This window comes from Sturnira hondurensis, unplaced genomic scaffold (assembly GCF_014824575.4).
Source record: "Sturnira hondurensis isolate 20B ecotype Veracruz unplaced genomic scaffold, ASM1482457v3 Scaffold0001221, whole genome shotgun sequence".
In the NCBI taxonomy this organism is placed as follows: Eukaryota; Metazoa; Chordata; class Mammalia; order Chiroptera; family Phyllostomidae; genus Sturnira; species Sturnira hondurensis.
Window position 1 is genome coordinate 7,491,937 of NW_028073852.1, and position 22,445 is coordinate 7,514,381.

Consider the following 22,445-nt stretch of genomic DNA (forward strand, 5'->3'; position numbering starts at 1 on the left):
AATTTGGGAGGAAAAGAGGTGCATCTTATAGCCCAAATGTAGCTTACCTGGCTTGCCATGGTGGGGGTGGAGGTGGAGTGGGGTCACAGGTTATTAAATATTTTACCACATTTTTTGCTTCAAAATTTTTTCCCTATTTTCCTCCTCTAAAATCTAGGTGTATCTTATAGTCCTAAAAATATGGTAAATGGCAGAGCTCTAGTATTTGAGTCCAAGACTAACAGCAGAGATGGTCGTTAATCACCATCCTATACTCCTTCTTTTTGTGGTCCCATCGTTGAGGCCACCTGTTCAGTAATTGATTATAAGTGAGGAGTGTGTTCATTTCCTGTAATATGTAGAATTTCCTGTAATACGAATTTCCTGTAATATGTAGTGTGGCTATAGCTTCTGACACTGAAAATTATTAGAAGCTTACTTGTGTAAAAGTATTAGAAATTTACATGTGCGGATTTTCAAGCTCTTTCTCCTCGGAAAGGAGTCAGGTTAATGGAAAAGCACCAGGGAAAAGATTTGCTGCCCATTTAGAAATGTCCGTTTTTGTGTTGTTACAAGGACACACTTGCAGCTTTCTGGCTCACTAACCCGGTAGGTTCACATCACCAGATCACGTTTTTCAGGACTTTCTAGCAAAAGGATGAGGACTTCTTTGTACTTACAGAATACTGGATTCTTATCAGGTGAAGTTCGTCTTGAGCTGTTTCACACAGAAGCAGGGCAGAGCAGCGCACACAACATTGTATTTCACAGGAGAGCCGCAATGGAAGGGCAGCGCTCAAGTGGAAAACACGGGCATCAAAAGTACCCGTGAACCCCCCCCCCCCGCCCCCGAGGGAGGCAGCTTGTTGGAGATCACATCTGCGGGGGGTGGTCTCCTCCAGCCCAGGAACACAGTGGCTGAGCACCAGAGGACTTTTTTGTTTTTGCATTTCATACTACTCAACAGACATTTTCTGCTTAATATGTTTCCATAATTGTCAATGGAAATGGTAATAATTCTCTTTCTGTACATCAGGAAGCAAGGCATCGAAGTGTGATGCCCGCTTTATTTCCTGTCCCAGTGGCTCTTTTCCCGCCCCCGAGACGAGCTGTGTCTACAGCTGTTTGTCTGATACCACGTGAGAGAGGAGAGTGAATAGGGCCCTGGGGACAGCGGGTCCACTTGGAAAGTGTTTCTGCTGTTTGGAAAAAGCAGAAGAGTGTTGTTGAAAAAAATGCACCCGTTCACAAATGCATATTGGCTGATGTGTGTAAATCCAATTCTAACTCGAACTTTAGCTATTAATTTATCCATTCTAAGCTCCTGGGCAAAAGCGCCACAAAAATCCATCAGTCTGGGCCTCCATGCTAAGAAATCTCCTTATTACATACTCGAGTCATACTTTGTTTTTCCCCGCGAGCTTTCCAGCTCAGGTGAGTCTCTGCCCATGTCTGCAACCGTAGAGGGTGTGAGCTCTAACAGACCAGTGCAGGTCAGGGATGTGCAGTGGGCGGGGCATAGGCATTGGCATCACCCATTCTTGCAATCACTGGTCACGTCACTTGCCTGCTGAATCTAGGCACAGCTTTTGGATCTTTCAGGACACTATCCAGTATCAGTTCAGCAGAATTAGCCAGGGAGTCAATCCTGTCTGCCATCCTTGATCTGGAAATTTGCAGCCTTCTCTGCCACCCACTCTACTCCCTGCAGGAGACGGATTTAAGAACGTTGCAACCATCCGTCCATTGCAGGCAGTGGTCGGCTGTGGTTTTTTTAAAAATATATTTTATTGATTATACCATTACAGTTGTTGTTGTATTCCCCCCCTTCATTCGCCTCAACCCTGCACACCCCCTCTCCCACCATTCCCCCCTTTAGTTTATGACATGTCTCAAGTTCTTTAGATTCTATATTTCCCCCACTATTCTTGCCCTCCCCCCTATCTATTTTCTACCTACCCTCTATGCTATTTTCTGTGCCTTCTCCCCCTTCTCCTCCTCCCACTCCCCTGTTGCTAACCCTCCATGTGTTCTTCATTTCTATGGTTCCTCTCCTGATCTAGCTGTCCTCTTAGTTTGCTTTTGTTTTAGGTGTGGTTGTTGATAACCGTGAGTTTGCTGTCCTTTCACTGTTCATATTTTTCATCTTCTTTTTCTTAGATAAGTCCCTTGAACATTTCATAGAATAAGGGCTTGGTGATGATGAACTCCTTGAATTTGATCTTATCTGAGAAGCACTTTATCTGTCCTTCCATTCTAAATGAAAACTTTGCTGGATAGAGCAATCTTGGCTGTAGGTCTTTGGATTTCATGACTTGGAATACTTCTTTCCAGCCCCTTTTTGCCTGTAAGGTCTCTTTTGAGAAATCCGCTGACAGTCTGATGGGTATTCCTTTGTAGGTGACTGTCCCCTTATCCCCTGCTGCTTCTAGGATTCTCTCCTTCATTTTAGTCTTGGCTAATGTAATTATGATGTGCCTTGGTGTGTTCCTTCTTGGGTCCAACTTCTTTGGGACTCTCTGAGCTTCCTGGATTTCCTGGAAGTCTATTTCCTTTGCCAGACTGGGGAAGTTCTCCTTTATTATTTGTTCAAATAAGTTTTCCACTCGTGGCTGTTCCTCTTCCTCTTCCGGTTCCCCTATAATTTGGATGTCGAAACGTTTAAAGATCTCCTGGAGGTTCCTAAGCCTCGCCTCATTTTTTTTTGAATTCTCATTTCTTCATTCCTTTCTGGTCGGATGTTTCGTTCTTCCTTCTAGTCCATTCCATTGATTTCAGTCCCAGTTTCCTTTCCATCACTATTGGTTTCCTGTGCATTTCCCTTCATTTCAATTAGTTTAGCCTTCATATGTTCCTCTAATTTGTGACTATAATCAACCAGTTCTGTGAGCATCCTGATAAATAGTGTCTTGAATTGTGCTTCCGAGAGGCTGGCAATTTCTTGGTCGCTTAGAGTTATTGGCTCTGAGACTTTGAGTCCCAGACTTGGTGGCTGCAGTGCCAAGGCCTCCACCGGCGCTGCAGCCACCACCGTCACCAGGCCCACGAGTTTCATTCCACTGCACGCGAGTGTGCCACCGCCATCAGCCCTCCACCACTGGGCTCGCCCCCTGGGGCGTGCATGGTCCGTCTCACTGTGCGCGAATGTGCGACCGCGGTCAGTCTGCCCCACACCCTGACTGGTTCCGGGCCACTTGCGCGCCTAGGTCTGGGGATCTGTCCTGCCTGACCCAGCTCCGCTGCTGGCTCCGCCTCTCTTACCGTCCCCGTTGAAAGGTTCGTAGTTGTGGGACTTCCGTATAATTCAGTTTTCTGGTCTTTGGGTGTGTCCTTGTTCTCCAAACCTTTGTTGTATTCAAACTTGGTTGTGGGAGAAGGCACAGTGTTTCCACCTATGCCTCCATCTTGGCAGAAGTCCGCAAACAGTTTTTAAAAAGCAGTAGTGGCTACATTATTATCAGATAAAGTAGACTTTTAGAGAAAGAAAATTTCTGGGGGACAAAGAGAGTCATTATGTAATGTTAAAAGGATCACTCCACCACAAAGATATAGCAAACCGAAGTGTGGATGAATGACAGAACTTTAAAAGACATGAAGCAAAAATGGATAAGAGCTGAAAGGAGAAATAGATAAATCCTCAATTAAAATTGGGGGTGTCAACATTCCACTTTCAGCAATTGATAGAACAGAAAGTTGGCGAGGATATAGAAGAAACGAACATCATCATCCAAGACCTAACTGACATTGACTGAGCGGGCCCTGACACGAACACCAGCATGGTCAATGTTTTTTTCAAATGTCCGTGAAATAGTCACCTAGATAGACTGTATTAACACATGCAAAAGAATTGATAAAATACGCTCTCTGACCATAAGGGAACCAAACTAGAAATCAATAATGCAACAGAAAAATCTCCAAACAGTTGAAAGCATATCTAATATAACCTGAACAGTCCATGGAAATGCCCTGGAGAATGGGCTGTCTTGTATGGACAATGAATAGGTGTTGTCCAGGTGGAGAGGCAGAACTACGGATTTTTTTCCAGCTGGAGGGGGCAACAGAAAAATTAATGGAATGAGAAAACATGTTAATTGGAAAAGGCAAGGAGTACCGGTAATGAGACCCAAGGTTGCAAATGTTTGTCACTTTCAGGAAATTCTAGTATCAGAGTGTCATTCTAATCTGGAGAAATTTCCTATCTTATGAATTCTGGTGAGGAGCAGAGCCTGGGTCTAGACGTGGGAGAAGTCAGTTACTCATTTTCCCAGCCTCCCTTGCAGCTAAGGAATGGACATATGATCTAAGCTACACCAATCAGATACACCTTTACTGACTTGGAATTGGAGCTGGTGACACAGAATGGCAGAAACAACAGAGACTTTTCGAACACAGCAGTCACAGGTCAGGGAGGTCTAGTTCGAGGTGGAGCAGGGCCATGGCGCCTGCCGACCAGTTCTGTGGCGCGGTTTTGGGTGTTGTTCCTTGGTGTGCCGCTTGAATCTTGGGTCTGCAGTTTTCTGGCAAGTATTGTTATTTCGTATTCTTTTAGTAAGTCCTTTCACTATGTAAATCAGATAAAGTCAGTTTCTGTTGCTTGAAATGAAGAACTTATATTGAGGGAGGCTGCAAAGACAGGATCATGGCAGCCGTGTGAAGCATAGCACATCATACTACAGGTATGGCTTATTGCGGAAGGAATGGCAAGGGACCGAGGTATTATATTAGAAAGTGATAAGGGCATATTTTTGCATCAATAATGCCAGTTGTTAATCACAAGTTCCTGAAATACGGGCAGTAACACACGCAGACTGAGAAGAAGGACTGGGAGCTTTAAAAACATGTAGGGAGGGGGGAGGGATGAAAGAGAGAGAGTGATGTAAGAGGCGACCGCCAGGTTTCTCACCTGGATGTCCGGTTCCTCACACCGAGACGGACTGGAACCAGCTCAACAATGATTTCAGATTTGGGCATACTGATTCTTCTTGAAACTTTTTATACTGAGATAAGGGTAGACCTTACATGTGTGTAAGAAGTAATAGGGAGATCCCCTGTAGCCCTTCCCCGGGTTCCCAGGTAGGAAAACCAGCTCAAAGCCCGACCAGATACTGACGTTGGTGCAGTCGGGACACAGAGCATCTTCATCACTGATAACTGGGTGTCATCAAAGTGAAATGCTTTGCTCTGAGAGACCCCGTTAGGAGGACAAAAAGACAAATTACAAACTGAAAGAAAGCATTTTGCAAATCACATATCGAAAAAAGGGCTTGCATCTACAATATATAAGGGACATTCAAAATTCAATATTTTAAAAAAGAACACTCCAATCAGAAAATAGGCAAAAGACACACACAGACACTCTACCTAAGCAGGTAGGCAAATGGCAAATGAGCACAGGAAAGATGTTCAACTACACTAATTAGAGAAATGCATGTCAAATCACACGAGCTGTCCCCGCACATGTATTAAAATGGCTACGAGAAATGATGATAATATCGAATGCTAATGAGCACGTGGGAACACTGGATCAGTTACCCATTGCTGGTGGGAACGTAAAATGGTCCAGCTACTCTGGAAAAGAATTTTGTAGTTCTCTTTTAAGTGACCTTAACATACAACCCCACAACTGTACTCTTGGGCATTTATCCCAGAGAAATCAAAAAACTTTTCGTGCAGACACTTGCACACAAGTATTTGTAGCAGCTTTATTCAAAACAATCCAAAAACTAAAAACTAGTCAATGCCCTTCAATGGGCGAGTGGTTAAATAAAATTTGGTACCTCCAAACCATGGAATAATAGCAATAAAAGGGAATGGACTGTTGGTACACACAACCCATATGAACCTCAAGGAAATTATATGAAATGGAAAAAAAGCCAGTCTCAAAAGAATGGACACATACACCATGATCCCAATGATGTAGCACTCATGAAATGACATAACGACAGACAGAAAACAGATTTTCCAGGGCTGAGGGATGGGAGGGAGAGGGTGGCTGTGGCTAAGAAGGGTGAGACAATAAAGTCTTTGAATAATGGTACAGTTAACAATCTTCAGTGTGGTTGCAGTTCTGCAAAGCTACACATTCAACTGCCCAGAGCTACACACACACAAAATGAGAGCATGTGGAACGGGCGAGATGTCGCATATGCTGTATGGAGCGCGCCCACGCCAGTGCCCCGGTTTGGTTCTGTGCTACAGTTACACAAGATGCTACCCCTGGGGAAGGTTGAGTGAAGGGTGCCCCCTGCCCAGCCCCGTACCTTTATGTACAACTTCCTGTGAATCTAATTATTTTACAGTAAAAAGTCTATGTGTGATGAGAACATTTAAATTCACTGTCTTTCAAAATAAGTCAGGCTGAGAACCAACGCCAGCAGTCACAGAAGCCACGTGGTAAAAGCGTTCTTCTCCGGTTCCGCCTGTTCCCGGAGGATCCTGAATTTCACTGTGCACTCTCGTTTTCCGTCCTGGCAAAGATGCAATTGTGGCCGCATCATCTTGCCCTGCCTTGTCTCTGCCTGGTGGTGATGGTATATGTCTCTCACTCTCTTTTTCTCTCAGTGAAACTTCATAGCCCCAGATAACAACCCTTGTTGCCTCTTCCCTTCTGCCTGCCCCGTTCTGTCTCGATTTTGGGATGGGACCTAAAGACGTCGGGCACCTGAAGTATAACTTACTCATTTCATGTTCCAAGCTTTATTGTGGCATCCCTAAGATTGAGCATTCGGCCAGTTAGGAGTGTTTCGAGATTCTAAACAGCTACGAAATCCTAGGGCCTCCTCTTGTATCTTTTCCGTGGTGAGTAACCTTGGATTCGGCAAGAAGAGAGGGAGAGAAATGGAGAACCATCAATTATACTGAACTACCCTTTGGAAAATCCCGAGTATCCATTTATCCTTCTCCCCAGAGGGGTGGGGGGACCAAACTCACTCATTACTAATAACATTCAATAATGCAGCATGCCAACGCAACAGTACTTCTGAGTAGTGACGGAGACCTGTGCCGTAACTTTGGCACAGCATTAAAGCCACGAGAGCACCTGTTTATATCTTTCTTGGAACAAATCACTTCCCCTTAGACTCATGGAAAGCCTCAAAGCCGGTGACAAAAGGCAGTCATTTCCTCCTTAATTGGAGAGAAAACAGAGGCAGACCTCTAAGTTCCCTAAATGAACGACCAATCGATTTTATAGAAGAGCGAGTTCCCCTCGCAATGGGCCCTTCACTCTCTATACGGTTCTCAGGGTTGGTATCAAGTGTGGCCACCACGTTCTGCAGTAAAGAGTAGCTGGGGTAAGACATACCTATTCATCTTGGGAGAGAAGATACCTTGTTGTATTTCGGATGTAACGTCTTGATTTCTTGAAGGAAAAAAAAATCAGGTGTATGTCAAAGCCACGGTGCGGGTGCAAAGTTGAAGTTCTAAATTCTAAGCATGGCTAGGAAAGTCTTACCGGTCAAAACCTCTTATGGAGGTTTTAAAATATTGCAAGTGGCTCTTTTTTCCTTCTCAAAGAATCATTGCTAAATAAGGCATATTAACCACGTTCTGGATGGCACACCCTCCACACTCTTTGCTCGGACATTCATCCCTTCTGAATGACTGAGGGATGAGGGAAGATACATATATACATAGTGGCTTTCCTACCAAGGACATGTCCTTAGCCCCCGGATGGCTTGCTTTGGGTGGTTTTTCTTTTACTGATTATTATAGTTCTCGTGATCTTGCCCTCAGCCACTTACGGGCCCCCCCGGAGACTGACCCTCCTTTGAACACAGACAAACTCTATGCACGCAGTGGAATATCCCAGGGTCCCCACGTGCCTGCCAGTCTATCTCGGACAACATGCGGTCATAGTTCGGTTTGCGGTCACAGAGCCTCTTCAGAATGCCCTGGTTTTCCATGGTGATTCTCACTAGGTCCCGGTTCCTTGTTTCTCTATTTAAGCTGAAAAAAAAAAAAAAGCCGTAAAACCCTGAGATGGCTAAAAAATAAAATTCTCCTCCTGCTTGGGAATGGGGGTGGTGGTGGTGATGAAGTCATGATGTCATAAACCCAGGCTGCTGCACGTTATCCCGCTGAGCCCCGAGGCCCGGCGTGCCCCCTGAACCAGGCTGCTCTCTGGGAAATGTGTGCCGCATTCATTGGAAGGTTTGGGTCAGTGGTTCTCAGTCCCACTGTTTACTGGAAGCTTCTGCTTCACTGGTCTGGGGTGCAGCCCTTTGAGGAATTAAATGTGAAGTAAGAATTGAGAATGTTTGATTTCTACGATGAGGGAAGGTCTTGCCTATGGATAAATCTCAAATGGCTGGGGACGAGTTTTGCTTCAGCTCACTTCCCTCAGCTTTCCAGTCAATTTCAGATGTACAAGTACGCAGGAAAGGCAACCTGACTTCCCCGCTACACACACTTCTCTCCCTTGCACACACTTCTGTAGCCCTGGCCGTACTGCATTTTTACACGAATGCCTCTCCTGTCAGACCTTGGTTCTTTGAGGTTAGGAAATATATATATCTCATTTGATCCCCGTATTCCCAGTGCTGAGCGCATAGTAGCTCAGGAAGTGTTTGCGGAACCGATGCTTAAGAATGCCGTGTTCTCGTCTCAGCTATGTCCACCTTTTATGAAAGCATGCAGTGCTTTCCTGTGACAAAGTCTGAACAGCACTGTGAAATCAGTCTCTTAGGTGATATAAAAGCTCCTTGACACCAGGAAAGTTCCCCATTTTTGGTAGTTTTTAGCCCCCTTAATGTGGTCTCTCTGGTTATCCCTCAAGAGAACTGCCCTTCAGTATTCCTCCTGCCCCGGAGAACCTGGCGCTAAAACTCAACAAGGGGAAAGTCATAATTTGGCTTTCTAAAAATAACATGAAGGGGAAAAAAACACTACCTCTTGGAAAAATATTCGTTCCAGCAATCCACCTGGGCAGGGCCTCGGTGGGCATTGGCGATTTTCTGACACAGTTGCTTGTTTTCATATTCGATTTTGTCGATTCTCTTCTGTTCATCCTGGTGAGAAAGCACCCCCCGCCCCCCCACTCCGTGGTGACATCATGGCTACACTGTGCTCCAGCACCCGTGGTGTAACACCCTTGTCTTCCGGGACTGTGGGAAAGGGCAGACTGGGGGGCACGGTGGAGACTGGGGGCAGAGCTGAAGAAACTGGGGGTGATGTGTATGGGGAGGAAGAGAATGAAGGACTCTTTGGGTTTGGTGGCTATTTAGGACACAGATAAAAGTCAGTAAGGTAGGTACATCTGCAGACAGCAAAAAATACCTGTAGTTTTCTCAGCTGTAAGATGTGATGTGCGTGCGCCACCGGAGGTTTCGTGTCGACGGTAGGTTTCACTGGAGAAGGATAAAAGAGAGCAATGTCGCGTCATCGGAGTCCTCTTTGCAGCCTCAGAAAACCTCACACTCTAGCCAACCACCCTGCTTCATACACATTAGGGTTTTGTATTCTGACCTTAGTTCAGGAATTTCATTTCCCAGATTGATGTCTGTGAAGAATTTTGAGCAAGAAATAAAAGAACGGTGAGGGGGTAGAAAAAGTAAAATTTACAGAGCTTGTCCACTGGAGCCTGTGAAAGAGCTTCTCTCTCATCTTTTCCCACTAGGACTAGCTGGCCTACTGCGTGCTGAAGTCCTGTCCTCTTTCTGGCTTACTTTGGCGTGAAAGAGTTTCACTGAACATTTCCATCAAATGGACTCCCTGGTGGAAGACAAGTTTTGTCACTGGTGCTGGTGTCCTCTTGACCCAGCTCAGCAGATAAGGCCACGTTATCGAAGAGTTGTGTATTGGTCTAGTTCACTGTCAACATCTGTAAGGGGGACCTCCCCTGAACCCCCGATGGCAGTGTCCAACCCACCTATTTCTATCCTATTCTTGTGAGAGATGTAGTTGCCAAGGTCCAGCTTCTTCCTGAAGGCTGTGCTCTGCCTGTGATTGGAGACGATAACAGGATAGGCTAGATAATCCAGGGAACTGTTCATCTTCTCGTCCTAGTCTCACTTCAGAAATGAGGCAACTAGGCTCCTCTGTGAGGTACTTAGCTATTCCCGTGGTGGGTTGTCATAATTGCCCAGTTGTGACATCAGGGACAGGTCTCAGGGAAGGAGCAGTAGTAGCAGAGCATGCCGGCTTGTCCTTGGGCTTCTCTTTGGAAAGCTAACTTAGACCCAAGTCAAGATGAAGGGCGAGGAACTCAGAAGCATTCTGCATTCTCAGAATGCAGATGCCCCCAGCAGCAGCCGGAAAAGGTGTGGTGTGTGGGGGCGGGGTAGGGGGTGGTGCTGGGGGGTGAAGAAAGCCCTCCCTTGGGCTGTGAGCTAAGTAGTCTCCACTGCAATGGTTCCCCTAAAAGTGTGAGACTGTAAGCTTTTGAGGTGACTGATGGTCTGAATGATAATCTGACCCAATGTCTCCACTTTGCAAGTGAGGAAACTGGAATTCCAGAGCAGCAACCAAGCTGCTCAGAGTCCGAGTTAGTGGCAGAGCTGGGCTCAGAGTGTGTGTTTCCTGAATTCCCAGGACGACACTGGCTTTTTGGAGGGGTGGGTGAGTCTGTCCTTCTCGAGACAGTGGGGAAGGACAGAGCCTGTGCCTTTTGTCCCTAAGATCTCAGTAAATGAACTGTTGCTGACACTCTGTGGCTTATAGGGGGCTGGCACTGCTCCAGAAGGTCTGTGAAGGAGACACCCATCTCCACAGTAGCACTGGGCACAGCACCTGGGTGCCCCACAGGTTTGCTGATGGACAGGGAGAACAACGCCTATTCAGCGCTCCCTATTAATGCTGGGCTCTTTCCTTAAATGGCACATTTAGTCTCTCAAACAGCCCGAGGAGTTAGGAACTAGTATTATCATCCCACACCACCCCCTTCTTTCTTTTTCAGCAAACGGGCCCAGGGAATTCCCCAGGGTCAGAATGCCGAGCCTGGTTGCCCAGGGCCCAAGCCTTTAAGCCTTTAAGCACCAGGCTGACTCTCAATGAAGGTCGACAGACATGTGCCCCCGGGGTTGGGCTTCTCAAACTTGAAAATGCCCAGGGGCTGCAAAATGCCCACTGTCATTCAGAGGGCTCGTGCTGGGGCAGAGGTTCTTTTTGACACGACCGGGATTCTCGCCAACGCTGCTGGGCCGCAGTGGGGAGAGGCAGAACTCAGAAGGGAACTGGGTGTCTCCGTAATCTGAAAAAACAAAACGACACTCGATGCAGCCCAGTCAATAGGAACATTTATTGTGCCCAGCGTTTGGTCCGATGAAGTTACACTTCCCAGCCTATAATGAATGATACAGGAAATGCCCTATCTAGGGGTGGGATAGGATCCCCACCCGCCACTGCCCGACTGCCAGCCTCGGTGGCGTTTCCATCCCCGGGAACAGGCCCGGAGGTTTCCTGAGCGCAAGTCCGCTCGTCACCGGACGGCGCGCGTCCTTCCCGGGAGCAAAGCGCGCGTGGTCCCCAGTGCCCCGCCGCTCCGAGCGCACCGTGGATCCGCCTCCGGGGCGGGGCGCGGCGGGGTGGGGCGGGGCCGGGCTCCGGAGCCCCCGCCCAGCTGACCGGACCGCTCTCCTCTCGCCGTTGGCCGCCCGGGCGTGCAGGGCCCGGCCGCCGCCATGTCTGGCCCCTACGAGCTCTCGGTGCAGGATCTCAACGACCTGCTCTCGGACGGCAGCGGCTGCTACAGCCTCCCGAGCCAGCCCTGCAACGAGGTCACCCCCAGGATCTACGTGGGCAACGCGTGAGTCGCCGCCCCGGAGCCCCGGCTCCGCTGGGCCCTCCCCGGGGCGTACCGCTCACTCCCGAGCTGGGGAGGGGGCGTCGGCATTTGCGGGTTGCGGGGAGCCGGGGGCGTGTTCGCCCCTCCCTGGCTGTGGTGGGGGCTGGGCGGGGGCTGGGCGGGGGCTGGGCCAGAGCTGGAGTCACCGCCCACCCCCTCGCGGGGGGCGGAGGGGCCGGTCCTCGCCCGGTCCCCGCGTGATCCTTCTTTTCCGGGGGTGCACTGAACCTCGGAGGCCGCTCTGCCACCCCGAAGCCGCCGCCAGCTAGGGACTCGGCCTTGGGCGGGGTCAGGGCTACCCTGTTCACTAAACAGGTGGTGGCCCTGTCGTCCTGCCGGTCCCCGGCCCGCGCGTCATGTGACAGCTGCCTGGTTCTGCAGTGAGGTCACCGCGGAATGTCTTCCTTCGCTGCCATGGCAACTGGCTGACGTCACAATTCGGGCGTGGAACTTTTCCCGTCTGGGCAAGTTCAGATCTGGGAATCTAATAGCCCCAAATGAGGGGGCATCCAGAGAGCTGGGACGCGGTATCCTCGCTCCTTCGCCTGCCTTCCAGCTGGGGTCCGATTTACATGGATTCTAGAACGGTCCCGTGATGAACCCCATAAGGACTTGAGCCATCACCTAGAATAGGCTGCCACCTTCTCCGGACCAGGAGATGCATTATTTATCACTTACGAGTTCTTAATTGTTGGTTTTCCCATTTTCTGTCAGTCAAATTGCTATAGGAAGAAATTCTCAGCAGCAGGAGAACCAGTGCTAACCGTTCTGAGAGGTGCTGAAATAACAGCCAAATGTACAGAATAGGTTGCCAACCCTACACAGCCTTAGGGGGGCTCGGTTTGGACTTGGATAAAGGTCAGGAAGACCCCGTTCCAGTGCCCTCAGACTGGGGTCCAGGGACTGCATGTTAGAAAGCCGAGCTACTCACGTTTTACACAGGAGACAGTGGCAACCAACCAAGTGGTTGGGAGGTGGGGAGGACAGGTCAATGTCTTGCCCTGTCTGTGCCCTGGTACTTACTCTGCCAAAGACTGCCACAGAAATGGGGGTCATCTAGGAGCCGGAAGGGGTCCAAAAGGCAGGTCCAGCCTCCCAGGGGACTGTCTTGTTCATTCCATTATTCATTCACTATATTGAGTACCTACGTATCAGGCAGTGGACAGTGTTTGCTCATAGTAGGAATGATAATGGTAAATCAATTGCATGTTGAATTAGTATTAGGGAAGGGGGAGATGAATGGTGGAGACTCTTCAGTTATTTTATTCATTTATATTTTTCTTAAATGAGCCAGGGCATGCAGTGTCGTGAGTAGGGATAGATAAGATAGAGTCCCAGGGTCCCAGCCAAAGGCTTAGTAACTGCAAAGGACAGCCTCCTCTCCAGCCACCCAAGCAGCAAGCGCCCTTGGCACCCTTGGCACCCTTTGAAAATCCCGATCCCTTGGGCAGTTTGGCACATTCAGCTGTCACCATTTCCCAAGTGGGAAGTAAGATTGTGAACATCTGCTGGAAGCCAGAGAGGCAAGTGCCAACAGCCACTGTAGAAAAGACATTCTTGCCCTCTAAGCAAATTTGACCTTGACTTAGCCAAGTATGTGTGGAGGGCCCAGCAGGGACCATTGCCTGAGTACCTTGTGCTCCCCGACCCATCAGGAGCCCCTGAAAGAAATCAGGGCTCCCGATCAGGGTTCACGGGGGGTAGAGGGGGAGGAGAGAAGCCTGGGTGAGCCATGTTTTCTGGGTCTTGGTGTTTGCAGTGATGTGGGCGTGAGAGGCAGAGTAGAGGGTGGATGGAGCAGTGTGGTTGGTGATGGGGGAAAGGAGGCCTCCACCCACCCAGCTCTGCTGCTCAGCAGCCCACGTGAGAACACGCACACCCTCCTGCCGTCCTGTCGGGCCAGAATTTAAGCTCTGGCCTTCCTCACAGGACTGACACTGTGACAGGTAAACGAGAAGGCATAGGACAAGGTGTTGGCTGACGTAGAAATGGCTGTTTGAATTGGGGGTGTTGTTGAGAGATGGAATAAAGGAGCCCTTTGACTATTCAGATGGAATGTTTTGTAACCCCCATGGTCCTGCTGGGCCCAGTGCTCCCAAAGTGTTTACTCATCCAGCTCATCTAAGAGGGCGTCAGCAGCGTGCCCAGTGCACGGTGGCAGGGAGGCTCCCTCTGGGGGATGGGAGGGCACAGCTGAACTGTACAGTCCAAGGAAGGAGGCTGCCTGGGGCGTACTGATTTCCTTCCTCTTCACCGACGCTCCACATATTCATTTGGCACCTACTCTGTGCCGGGCACCACACCAGGTGCTGGGCGAACCGCCTGGAGGCAGATGGGGCTCCTCTGTCACCGAGCCCGGAGCTCGGATATGAAACAAATGAACACGATCAAGGGTTAGGATAGTAGTCCCGACTCAGTGCCTGGCTCTGTCTATAGACTAGCTCACTTAACACTGACAAAGCTCATTAGGCGCTGCTTTTGTCCTCGTTTGACAGGGAAACTGAGTCGAGGAAAGGTGAAGTGACTTGCTCAGCGTTGCCTGGCTGGTAGGTGGCAGGGCTGGAATCAGTCTGGCTCCAGAGCACATTCCATACACGGCCACCACAGTGCGGGGAGCGTGCTGCCAAGGGGAGTGGAGAAAATCAGCAAATACTGCACAGGGTGTGAAAAATGAGAGGGTGTATGGCCATGGAGAAGGGCACTCTGGGCAGAGGGAACAGCACAGGCATGAACCCGCCCCGTCTATTTGGGGCAGCTGCTGGTAATCAGATATAGCTGGGGCAGGAAACGGGCCATCAGACACGGAGAAGCTGTGGCCCAGGCCAGAGCTTGGAGGGCTTCTCACTCTGCCAAGAGGCTTAGAATCTTCTCCATCTTCCTCCCCTGGGGGCTGCCAGTTGGTCAGTTAAGCACCGGCTGCCGCTGTCCCCTGTCCAGGTCTGTGGCTCAAGACATCCCCAAGCTGCAGAAACTGGGCATCACCCACGTCCTGAATGCCGCTGAGGGCCGGTCCTTCATGCATGTCAACACCAACGCCAACTTCTATAAGGACTCTGGCATCACCTACCTGGGCATCAAGGCCAACGACACGCAGGAGTTCAACCTTAGCGCCTACTTTGAAAGGGCCGCAGACTTCATCGACCAGGCCCTGGCTCACAAGAATGGTAAGGGACCCAGGGCCCAGGAAACCACGGGAGGCAGTTGTGAGGTCTCTTGGATGACCTGTTGTTCCCTGTCTCCTGTGGCGAGTGGCTGAGAGCTTTAAGTCTCACTCTGGCTGCCTGTCCAGTGGCCTCATGTAACATGAGAGCTACAAACCTGGCACACAGTGGCAACCTCAGGGTTTTTGTGTTTGATTTGGCTTTGACTGAGCGTTCATTTCCAGCCCTCACCCCCAACTCAAAGAGCTTCAGTAACGAACATTTATTTAAGGAGCCCTGACGTGAAGGAGCTCTGGGCCAGTCGACTCAACAGCTCATGGTGGCATCGGGGCAGGTGCTTTCCCTGTCTCCCTCCTGCCACCCTCAGTATTGGGCAGGCCCCCGGGGGTCTCGAGATGGCTGCAGCGTTCTGGTTACCGCCTCCTAATAGGACAAAATGCTGCAAAAGACGCAGCAGCCACCTCTTCCTTGTGTATCTCGTTTTTTTTTTAAGAGCAAGTAAAACACTCCCCGAAAGCCCCCAGTGGCGTTCCCCTCACATCTCACTGGCTGAAGTTGGGCGATATGAGTGCCTGGCAGGGGACCCGGACGGCTGCGGTTGGTTCAGCCTGGGGGTCGGCGGGCCACAGCCCGAGGCTAAGTCTCCCGGTCAGCTTTGAAATGCCTCCCGCAGCTCCCAAACATAAGATGAGGTTGCAGCAGACCTGCTGAGGTGCTGGCAGCCGGGCAGGGCCTTCTGGAGAGAAATCCCAGAAGGCCACAGGGCAGACGGGTTGCGGAGCAGGCTGGGCCACTTGCCCCTTCTGCTTTCAGCGGTTTCTCTGAGCAGCTGCCTTTATCTCCATGCTGCCTCCAGCCTCTTCCTTCCTCCCCACCCCAAACCTCCCCAGGGAAAGTGACCTCCATCGAGGAAGTGTGGTTAGCCTGGTCCCCCCGACACCAGCCTGCCTCGGCCATGCCAATGCTGCTCGTGCTGGCAGCCTCTCCACTGAGGTGATTCCCAGTGTGCAGAGTTTACTAGACCCTGGGTGTCTCTCACCTTCTGTGGTCCTTCATGGGCTCATACGTGTCACCGCCCTGCACACCAGCTGTTCCGAGCTCCTCTGCAGATGAGAACGAGGGTCCCAGTGACGGGCCGGATGCTGCCCTCGGGTATTGGTCGGCTGTCATTCAGGAGACTTAGAGCTCTCTGGCTTTGTTTCCTCTTTCCAGACAACTGGGACCACACCCTGACCTGTTGTGACGTCCTACCGTAGCCCCTATGGGCTAGGCCCTCAGTCTGGAAAGGTGGTCCTGCCTCTCTCGAGCTGTCCCCTAGCTGACCCCAGTGTGAACTTTAGGGTTGGGCCCAGTGTCCTCTCTTCTGTGAAGCCTGCCCTCAGGCTGAGTCCACCGTGTGTCTCTTGTCTGTCTCCCCAGCACCTGATGTAGCCTTGGGCACATAGTAGGGACACTTTAGGTGGTTACCGAATGAGTGACAAAAATGAATTCTGTGGGCTCTCATGCCAAATGTAAGTACTTCTAAGAATGATGGACAAAGTGGATCAACAGAAATTCACTGGCCTCCCACAGTGCAGGTCTCAGGGGAGCCAGGGGTCCGTCACTTTGGAGAGCAGAGGCACTCAGGAGGGAGCAGTCACCTCCAGTCCTGGTGATCAAGGGAGGCTTCCCAGAGGAGGTGGCATTTGGGTGGGGCCTGGAAGGTGGGCTTTGAACCCTTCCCCTCCCCACTGGCCCCGTGAGCCCTGGGTTTGCTGGGTGTGGTCTAGGGGGCAAGGCAGCTCCTCTGCGGAGGGCCCCGTGGCCAGGGCAGGGGCAGGGAAACCCGCTGAGTAAGGGTGCGCTGACCAGAGAGCGAGTGGGCAGGAAAGTGGAAGACTTCCCCTTCCTGCTTTGGGAGGCACCGGGAAAACGTGTTTTGGGGGTAGAATGCTGGGAACAGAAGAGGGAGAGGCGGAGATGACGTCAGATGGGGACCACATGCTGCAGGGCCTCCTGGGCCATTTAGGGAGCCACGAGATGGTGTTTTTGTTTGTATGTTTGATTTTTTTGTTGTCTTGGCTTGTTTTTGTATTTGACCTTTATGTTCCTCTTATTTTTTAACTGCTTTGTTGATATGTAACTGACATTTAATAAACCACACATAGTACAATCTGCCAAGTTTTGACACCTGCAGACACTTATGAAATCACGACCATCACCAGGCTGGTGAGTGTGTCCGTCACTCCCCAGATTTTCCTCTGTCCCTTTGTGACCTCTCCCTCCTGCCCTCTCAGCCTTCCATTCCTAAGCTGACACTGCTCTGCTCTCTGTCACTAGACACCAGGGCAGCTTTATATAACTGGGGGTGCACAGTAAGCACCCCTCTTTGGCCTGGCCTTCTTCACTCAGCACAGTTTCTTTGCGTGTCATCCATATTGTTGCAAGTATCAATCATTCAGCCTTTTTAACGCTGAATAGTATTTAGTCATCTGGATATACTGCAATTTATGTATCCATTCACCTGTTAATGACATTTGGGTTGTTTCCATGTTTTGCTTTGGATTGAAATGCAAGATTCAAATGGAGAGAAGTGGCCACATCACAAGAGTGTGAGTCAGTGCCCTGCATACACCCATGTACTAGCCCCCGGGTTGAGAAATAAAACGTGACTGGCACCCCAGAAAGCCCAGCCCCAAATTCCTCTGCTTCCAGCCCTTCATCACTCCCCACACTCCTGATATCGCAGACATGGTGTGCCTACTCTCCTACTCTGTGGGGTCACGTGCTTCCTACTGGGTGTCTCATCCACGTTGCTGCTGCCGATAACTTGCAGCGTGTATGTTCTTGTCATGCACCTGTTCTGCCGTCGAGGGGCCTCTGGAGCGTCCAGATCAGGGCTGTTATGAATGGCGCTGTCCAGGGACATTCAGATGCATGTTTTTTTTTAATTTTTTATTATTTATCTTTAGAGGGGAAGGGAAGGAGAGAGGGAGAGAAACATCAATGTATGTTTGCCTCTCGTGTGTCCCCTGCTGGGAACTGGCCTCAACCCAGGCATGTGCCCTGACTGGGAATCGAACTTCGATCCTCTGGTTCGAAGGCCCGTGCTCAATCCACTGAGCTACACCAGCTAGGGCTGATGCATGTCTTTCCGAGAGCGTGGGTCTGCGATGGCATTGCCGGGCCACAGGGGCTGCTTCACAGCTACCCAAAGGGGTGTGCCAACTCACAGCCCCTCCCCAGCCGCGTGTCCAGGTCCCGGCTGCTCCACAGCCTCACTGGAGCTTTGCGTGTTCCGCGTGTGCCTTTCTCATTTTAGCCATTCCGGTGGGTACCTTGCGTTTTGCTTGTCGTCTGCATCTGCCGGGCGCGTTTCGACTAGAGTCGTGCTGTGGGTGGAAGCTCCCGCTCACCGTGTCACCCCGTTTCTTACAGGCCGTGTGCTTGTCCACTGCCGTGAAGGTTACAGCCGCTCCCCAACTCTCGTCATCGCGTACCTCATGATGCGGCAGAAGATGGACGTCAAGTCTGCCCTGAGCGTCGTGAGGCAGAACCGTGAGATTGGCCCCAACGACGGTTTCCTGGCTCAGCTCTGCCAGCTCAATGACAGACTGGTCAAGGAGGGGAAATTGAAACTCTAGGGTACCCCCGCTGCCTCTTCGAGGGGTTGGACAGGGGAGGCCCCGGCTGAGGCGTCACAAGCTGCCATGTCTAGGAAACACGATGTACCCTGCGCCCAGCGTCACCAGGCACTCACCCACAAATCTGCCCCAACCAACACAGCCCTGGGCCTCTTTACCCCGCAGGGGGCGTATAAAGAAGCTTACTATGGAGGACGTTTTTGCTCCCTGGTGCGTCCTGTGCCTGTAGTTTATGACGTCCCCCCCTGGGATGGGGTCGCAGAGCGGGGGAGACGTGGAGCATGCCTGCTTCTGGGGGACCCAGGGCAGTAGGTCCATGGAAGCGGGAGGCCTGAGATGCTCACAGGGGGCCCTTCTGACCCCCCCACACACACACACACTCCTGATCCCTGGGTCCTCTCCTGAGTGGAGAGGACCGCAGCACCTGAAGCCTTGTAAAGGAACTATGCAAACTTGAGCCCCTCTCTCCCGCCATGTCTGTTCCCACCATCTCCTCACAGCTGCCCACACTCTGCTCATAGGCAGAGACACCCTGAGGTCTGCAGCTGGCGTGGGGTAGCCATCAATTGTTAGTGGGTAAAAATGCCCACGGAGAGACCACATTTTAATTATTTCCTTAGGATTAAAGACACCTAAACAATGAGGCCCTCAAGGAGGCAAACGGACTCCCCCGGGGGTCTCTCCTGCACCAGTTGTTTCTCAAGCCTTGGAAGGCTTGCGTCCCGAGTCCACTGGAACGTGTCCCTGGACCGCTCTGGTCACTTGGCTTGTCCGGAGAGCGGTGCCTTGGGCACGGTGTGTTTGTCTTTTTTAGAAAACAGGGTGTTGAAGTCCAGCCTATTTAAAACCCCGCCATTTGGAGAATTACAAGGGTTTTGTCCTGAATTATAGTGTTGGCGAGCCCAGGCGGCTCGTGCCAGCTGCTTTTTGTCTGCGTTGCTATTCCCAGACTAGGAGGAGGAAGTTGGCCAATTATAGCGTGTATGGGGGGGGGTGTTGTGGAGGGGGGCGTTGACTCAGAAACTCAGCCAGGGCATGGGGGAGCAGGGAGGTGCGTGGTCCCTGGCTCACAGCCCGCCCACCTACAGGCCTTCCTTAAGGCTCTCTGGTGCCAGAAAAGACCCTGGACCCCAGGGAGCAGGAATGACCCAGCCAGGCCGAAATGAAACCCAGTGGCACGTCCAGATGGAATCTTTATTGGTGGGAGAGCAAACAAGCAAACAAACAAACAAAAAGAAACAACTTTTTTAGGATAACGTTGGAATGCGCTAGCTCGCACGTGTGTGTTGTCAGAATGTAGAATTTTATTCTCAACACAGTCTTGTTAGGGCTTTGCATGATTGTTGTCATGGAAAGTGATACAATTCTGTCATCTTCAGGTTCCCTCATGGCAGAAAGGTGGTCCTCTGCCATGCCCCCAAGGCCTAGCACATAGGCGTCTGATAAAAGTTTGTGGAATTAAACTTTTTTTTCCTGGAGCACCAAATATAGGGCGTTGTTCTGGTGGGTGTGTCAAGCTCCCAGAATCCTGAGTCTGTGGCAGGATCCCTTGCAAGGGTTTGCAAAGGGGTCTTACCTGAAATGAAATATCAGGGACTTTTGTTGAATATTTAAAATTGTTTGAAATTTAAACTCAGCCAGTGTTAACACTTAGAAGCACGGAATGTGCCTTTTTCAGCTGAGCAGGAGCCGTGGCCGGGACCGGGAGAAGCAGGCACGCCTCCGGACTCACAGGCCCGACAGCGTCTTCGCGGGGGCAGCGCCGTGGGGCCTGGCCGGCCCCTGTCCTCTGTGACCCTGAACACAGCCCTGCAGGAATCTGGATCTGTCTTCTTTTTCAGATACTGGCTGCCCAGAGAGAGCCACTTGAGTGAAATGGCCATTCTCTACACTGTACCTCACAGTTTTCAGATTGCACTCCCACTCAGTCTGACTCGATCCTGGTGGCGACCCCCGTTGGTAGAGATTCATGTCCTGTTCCCTTAAAAAAAAAAGGAGCTGGGTGGGTTCCGGCTGACTAGGGGTGTGGCCCAGCTCCCGGCAGAGTTGGGGCACTATCAGGTTGCTACTCCCTGAAGTTGAATTCTTTCTCTCATCCCACACTTCTCCTCAAGTGAGCCTCCTGGCATGACCAGGGGCACCGTGCCTGCCCTTGACCCAGCCCGTGTGCACAAGGGCCACTTAGCTTTGTGCACAGAGGACAACGATTGGAGCCGTGGTCCAAGGGAAGACCTGGATGAGGGCGGGACAAAGCTGGCACAAACCCATCCCTGCCCCAGGAAGAGGAAGTAAAGGGTTGGGTCAGACGAGTGACTCTTCTTCCAGGAAACATGTAGCATCCCCAGGTCGCAGCTCTCGGCTCTACTTCTGGAAGAGGCTCAGGATGTGGGTCTGGGGCTCCCCTCCCATGCCCAGGCAGGGGTCACCCCGCAGGTTAGCCACAGCTACTTAGGAGCTCTGCTTGAAGGCCTGTTTGCGGGGGGGGGGGGGGTATGAGGGAGAAGAGGTAAGTGGGAGAATTACTGCCTTTCCTTTGGGATGACTTTTATGTCGATGACTTGGGATCTCTGCATAGTCTGTATTCTCAGAAACCCCATACTTACTTCACGAGATTTAGCCTCTCGTCCTTTGAGGAAATGAATTCTATTGTGTAAGAGTCAACACATGCCCAGCACTGAGTGGAAGCTGTTTCCGGACAAATTTTTGCTCCTGGGAAGTGATGAAATAGGAACTCAGGGTGCCCTCACTCCCTCCCCTGGCCTGGTCCCTTGCCTTGACTACCAAACCCCACCCCCCCACCCCCAAATTAGAGCACCAAGTAATTCTTCTCTATTGTAAAGCAGTGCACACGCCACGGGCTGGTCTGTTCCCCTGCCCCTCTGAGTTATCTGGGGAGCAGAATTCACCATCTACCAAACAGGGCCTCTGAAGTCCCTTTGGCCCTGATACTGTAGGGTCCTCGGAGTCCCCGCTTGTCACTGAACACCACCTGGACATCAGAGGGGATGTAATTACACAATGGCCAGCAGGTGGCGCTGTGTTCCACCGGTGTTGACGGATGATTCGGAAATGACTGTTGGTGCCTTTTGTGTCACAAGTTAATGTTAAGATGCTAATGTTTTAATCAAAATAAGCACTCGCATAATAAAGATATAAGCTTTACTCACAGGAAATTTTCTGTCATAAAACGGGTGTCAAGTACCACTAAAGAGCCTACAAGGATGGTCCTTCCAAGTCGAGATTTTATCCTGATTGGAAACAGGCCATCTCCGGTTGCGAGAATGGATTGGTTGGAAGCGTAACTTACCTCCTGTCAGCTTTTAGGGTAATTTGATTGTGAAAGTGTGAATTTTCTGGACAGAGAAGGGGAAGGCATTAAATATTAAAAAAAAAATAGGTTTAATGTCTGTTATATCACAAATCAGTGTTAAAATACTAATTCTGTAACCAAAATAAATGTCCTATATTACCAAGAAATGGTCTTTTTTTGTTCTTATTACCCTTGATTGCTTTTATGCTTAGCTTTTATGTTTTGCTTTTTATTTTTAAAAGAGGGCCTAAAAACTAGCCCTCGAGCCAGAGATAGGTTCCATGATTATATTTATACAGTAGATATCTGTTGAACATCCATCCAGTACCAGGAATTTCCTGTGTTAAGAAATCTTTTTATTTGTTATTATTTCTTTAATCCTCACCCGAGGATATGCTTAGAGAGGAAGTGGGGAGAGAGAGAGAAAGAGGAGAGGAGAGTGAAACATCAATGGGTCACCTCCTGTATGCATCCTCACCAGGAGTGAACCTGCAACCTAGTTTATGTGCTCTGACTGGCAATCAAACCCACAAACTTTTGGTGCACAGGACAACGCTCTAACCAACCAAACCACATGGCCAGGGCTTGCT

The 22,445-nt window shown here is 50.4% G+C and overlaps 2 protein-coding genes across 3 annotated transcripts; one reads left to right on the forward strand and one right to left on the reverse strand.

The window, feature by feature from the left end:
• Positions 1–6,679: 6,679 nt before the first annotated feature.
• On the reverse strand, positions 6,680–9,971 carry CFAP97D1 (CFAP97 domain containing 1). 2 transcript variants are annotated; one of them, XM_037069612.1, is made up of 5 exons: positions 9,848–9,971; positions 9,256–9,326; positions 8,869–8,987; positions 7,283–7,339; positions 6,680–6,786 (listed from the first exon to the last, which is right to left on the reverse strand). In XM_037069612.1, exons 1-5 carry the CDS (start codon positions 9,969–9,971, stop codon positions 6,690–6,692), a joined length of 468 nt encoding a protein of 155 aa, XP_036925507.1. In that variant the 3' UTR covers positions 6,680–6,689. The 2 variants fall into 2 exon arrangements, with proteins under 2 accessions (XP_036925507.1, XP_036925497.1); XM_037069602.1 differs by lacking the exon at positions 6,680–6,786 and adding an exon at positions 7,803–7,926.
• A 1,547-nt stretch (positions 9,972–11,518) lies between these two features.
• Positions 11,519–20,539, forward strand: DUSP3 (dual specificity phosphatase 3). The gene is made up of 3 exons (XM_037068123.1): positions 11,519–11,722; positions 14,699–14,925; positions 18,340–20,539. The coding sequence occupies exons 1-3, from the start codon at positions 11,598–11,600 to the stop codon at positions 18,543–18,545; spliced, it is 558 nt and encodes a 185-aa protein (XP_036924018.1). The 5' UTR covers positions 11,519–11,597; the 3' UTR covers positions 18,546–20,539.
• The last annotated feature ends 1,906 nt before the right edge of the window (positions 20,540–22,445 follow it).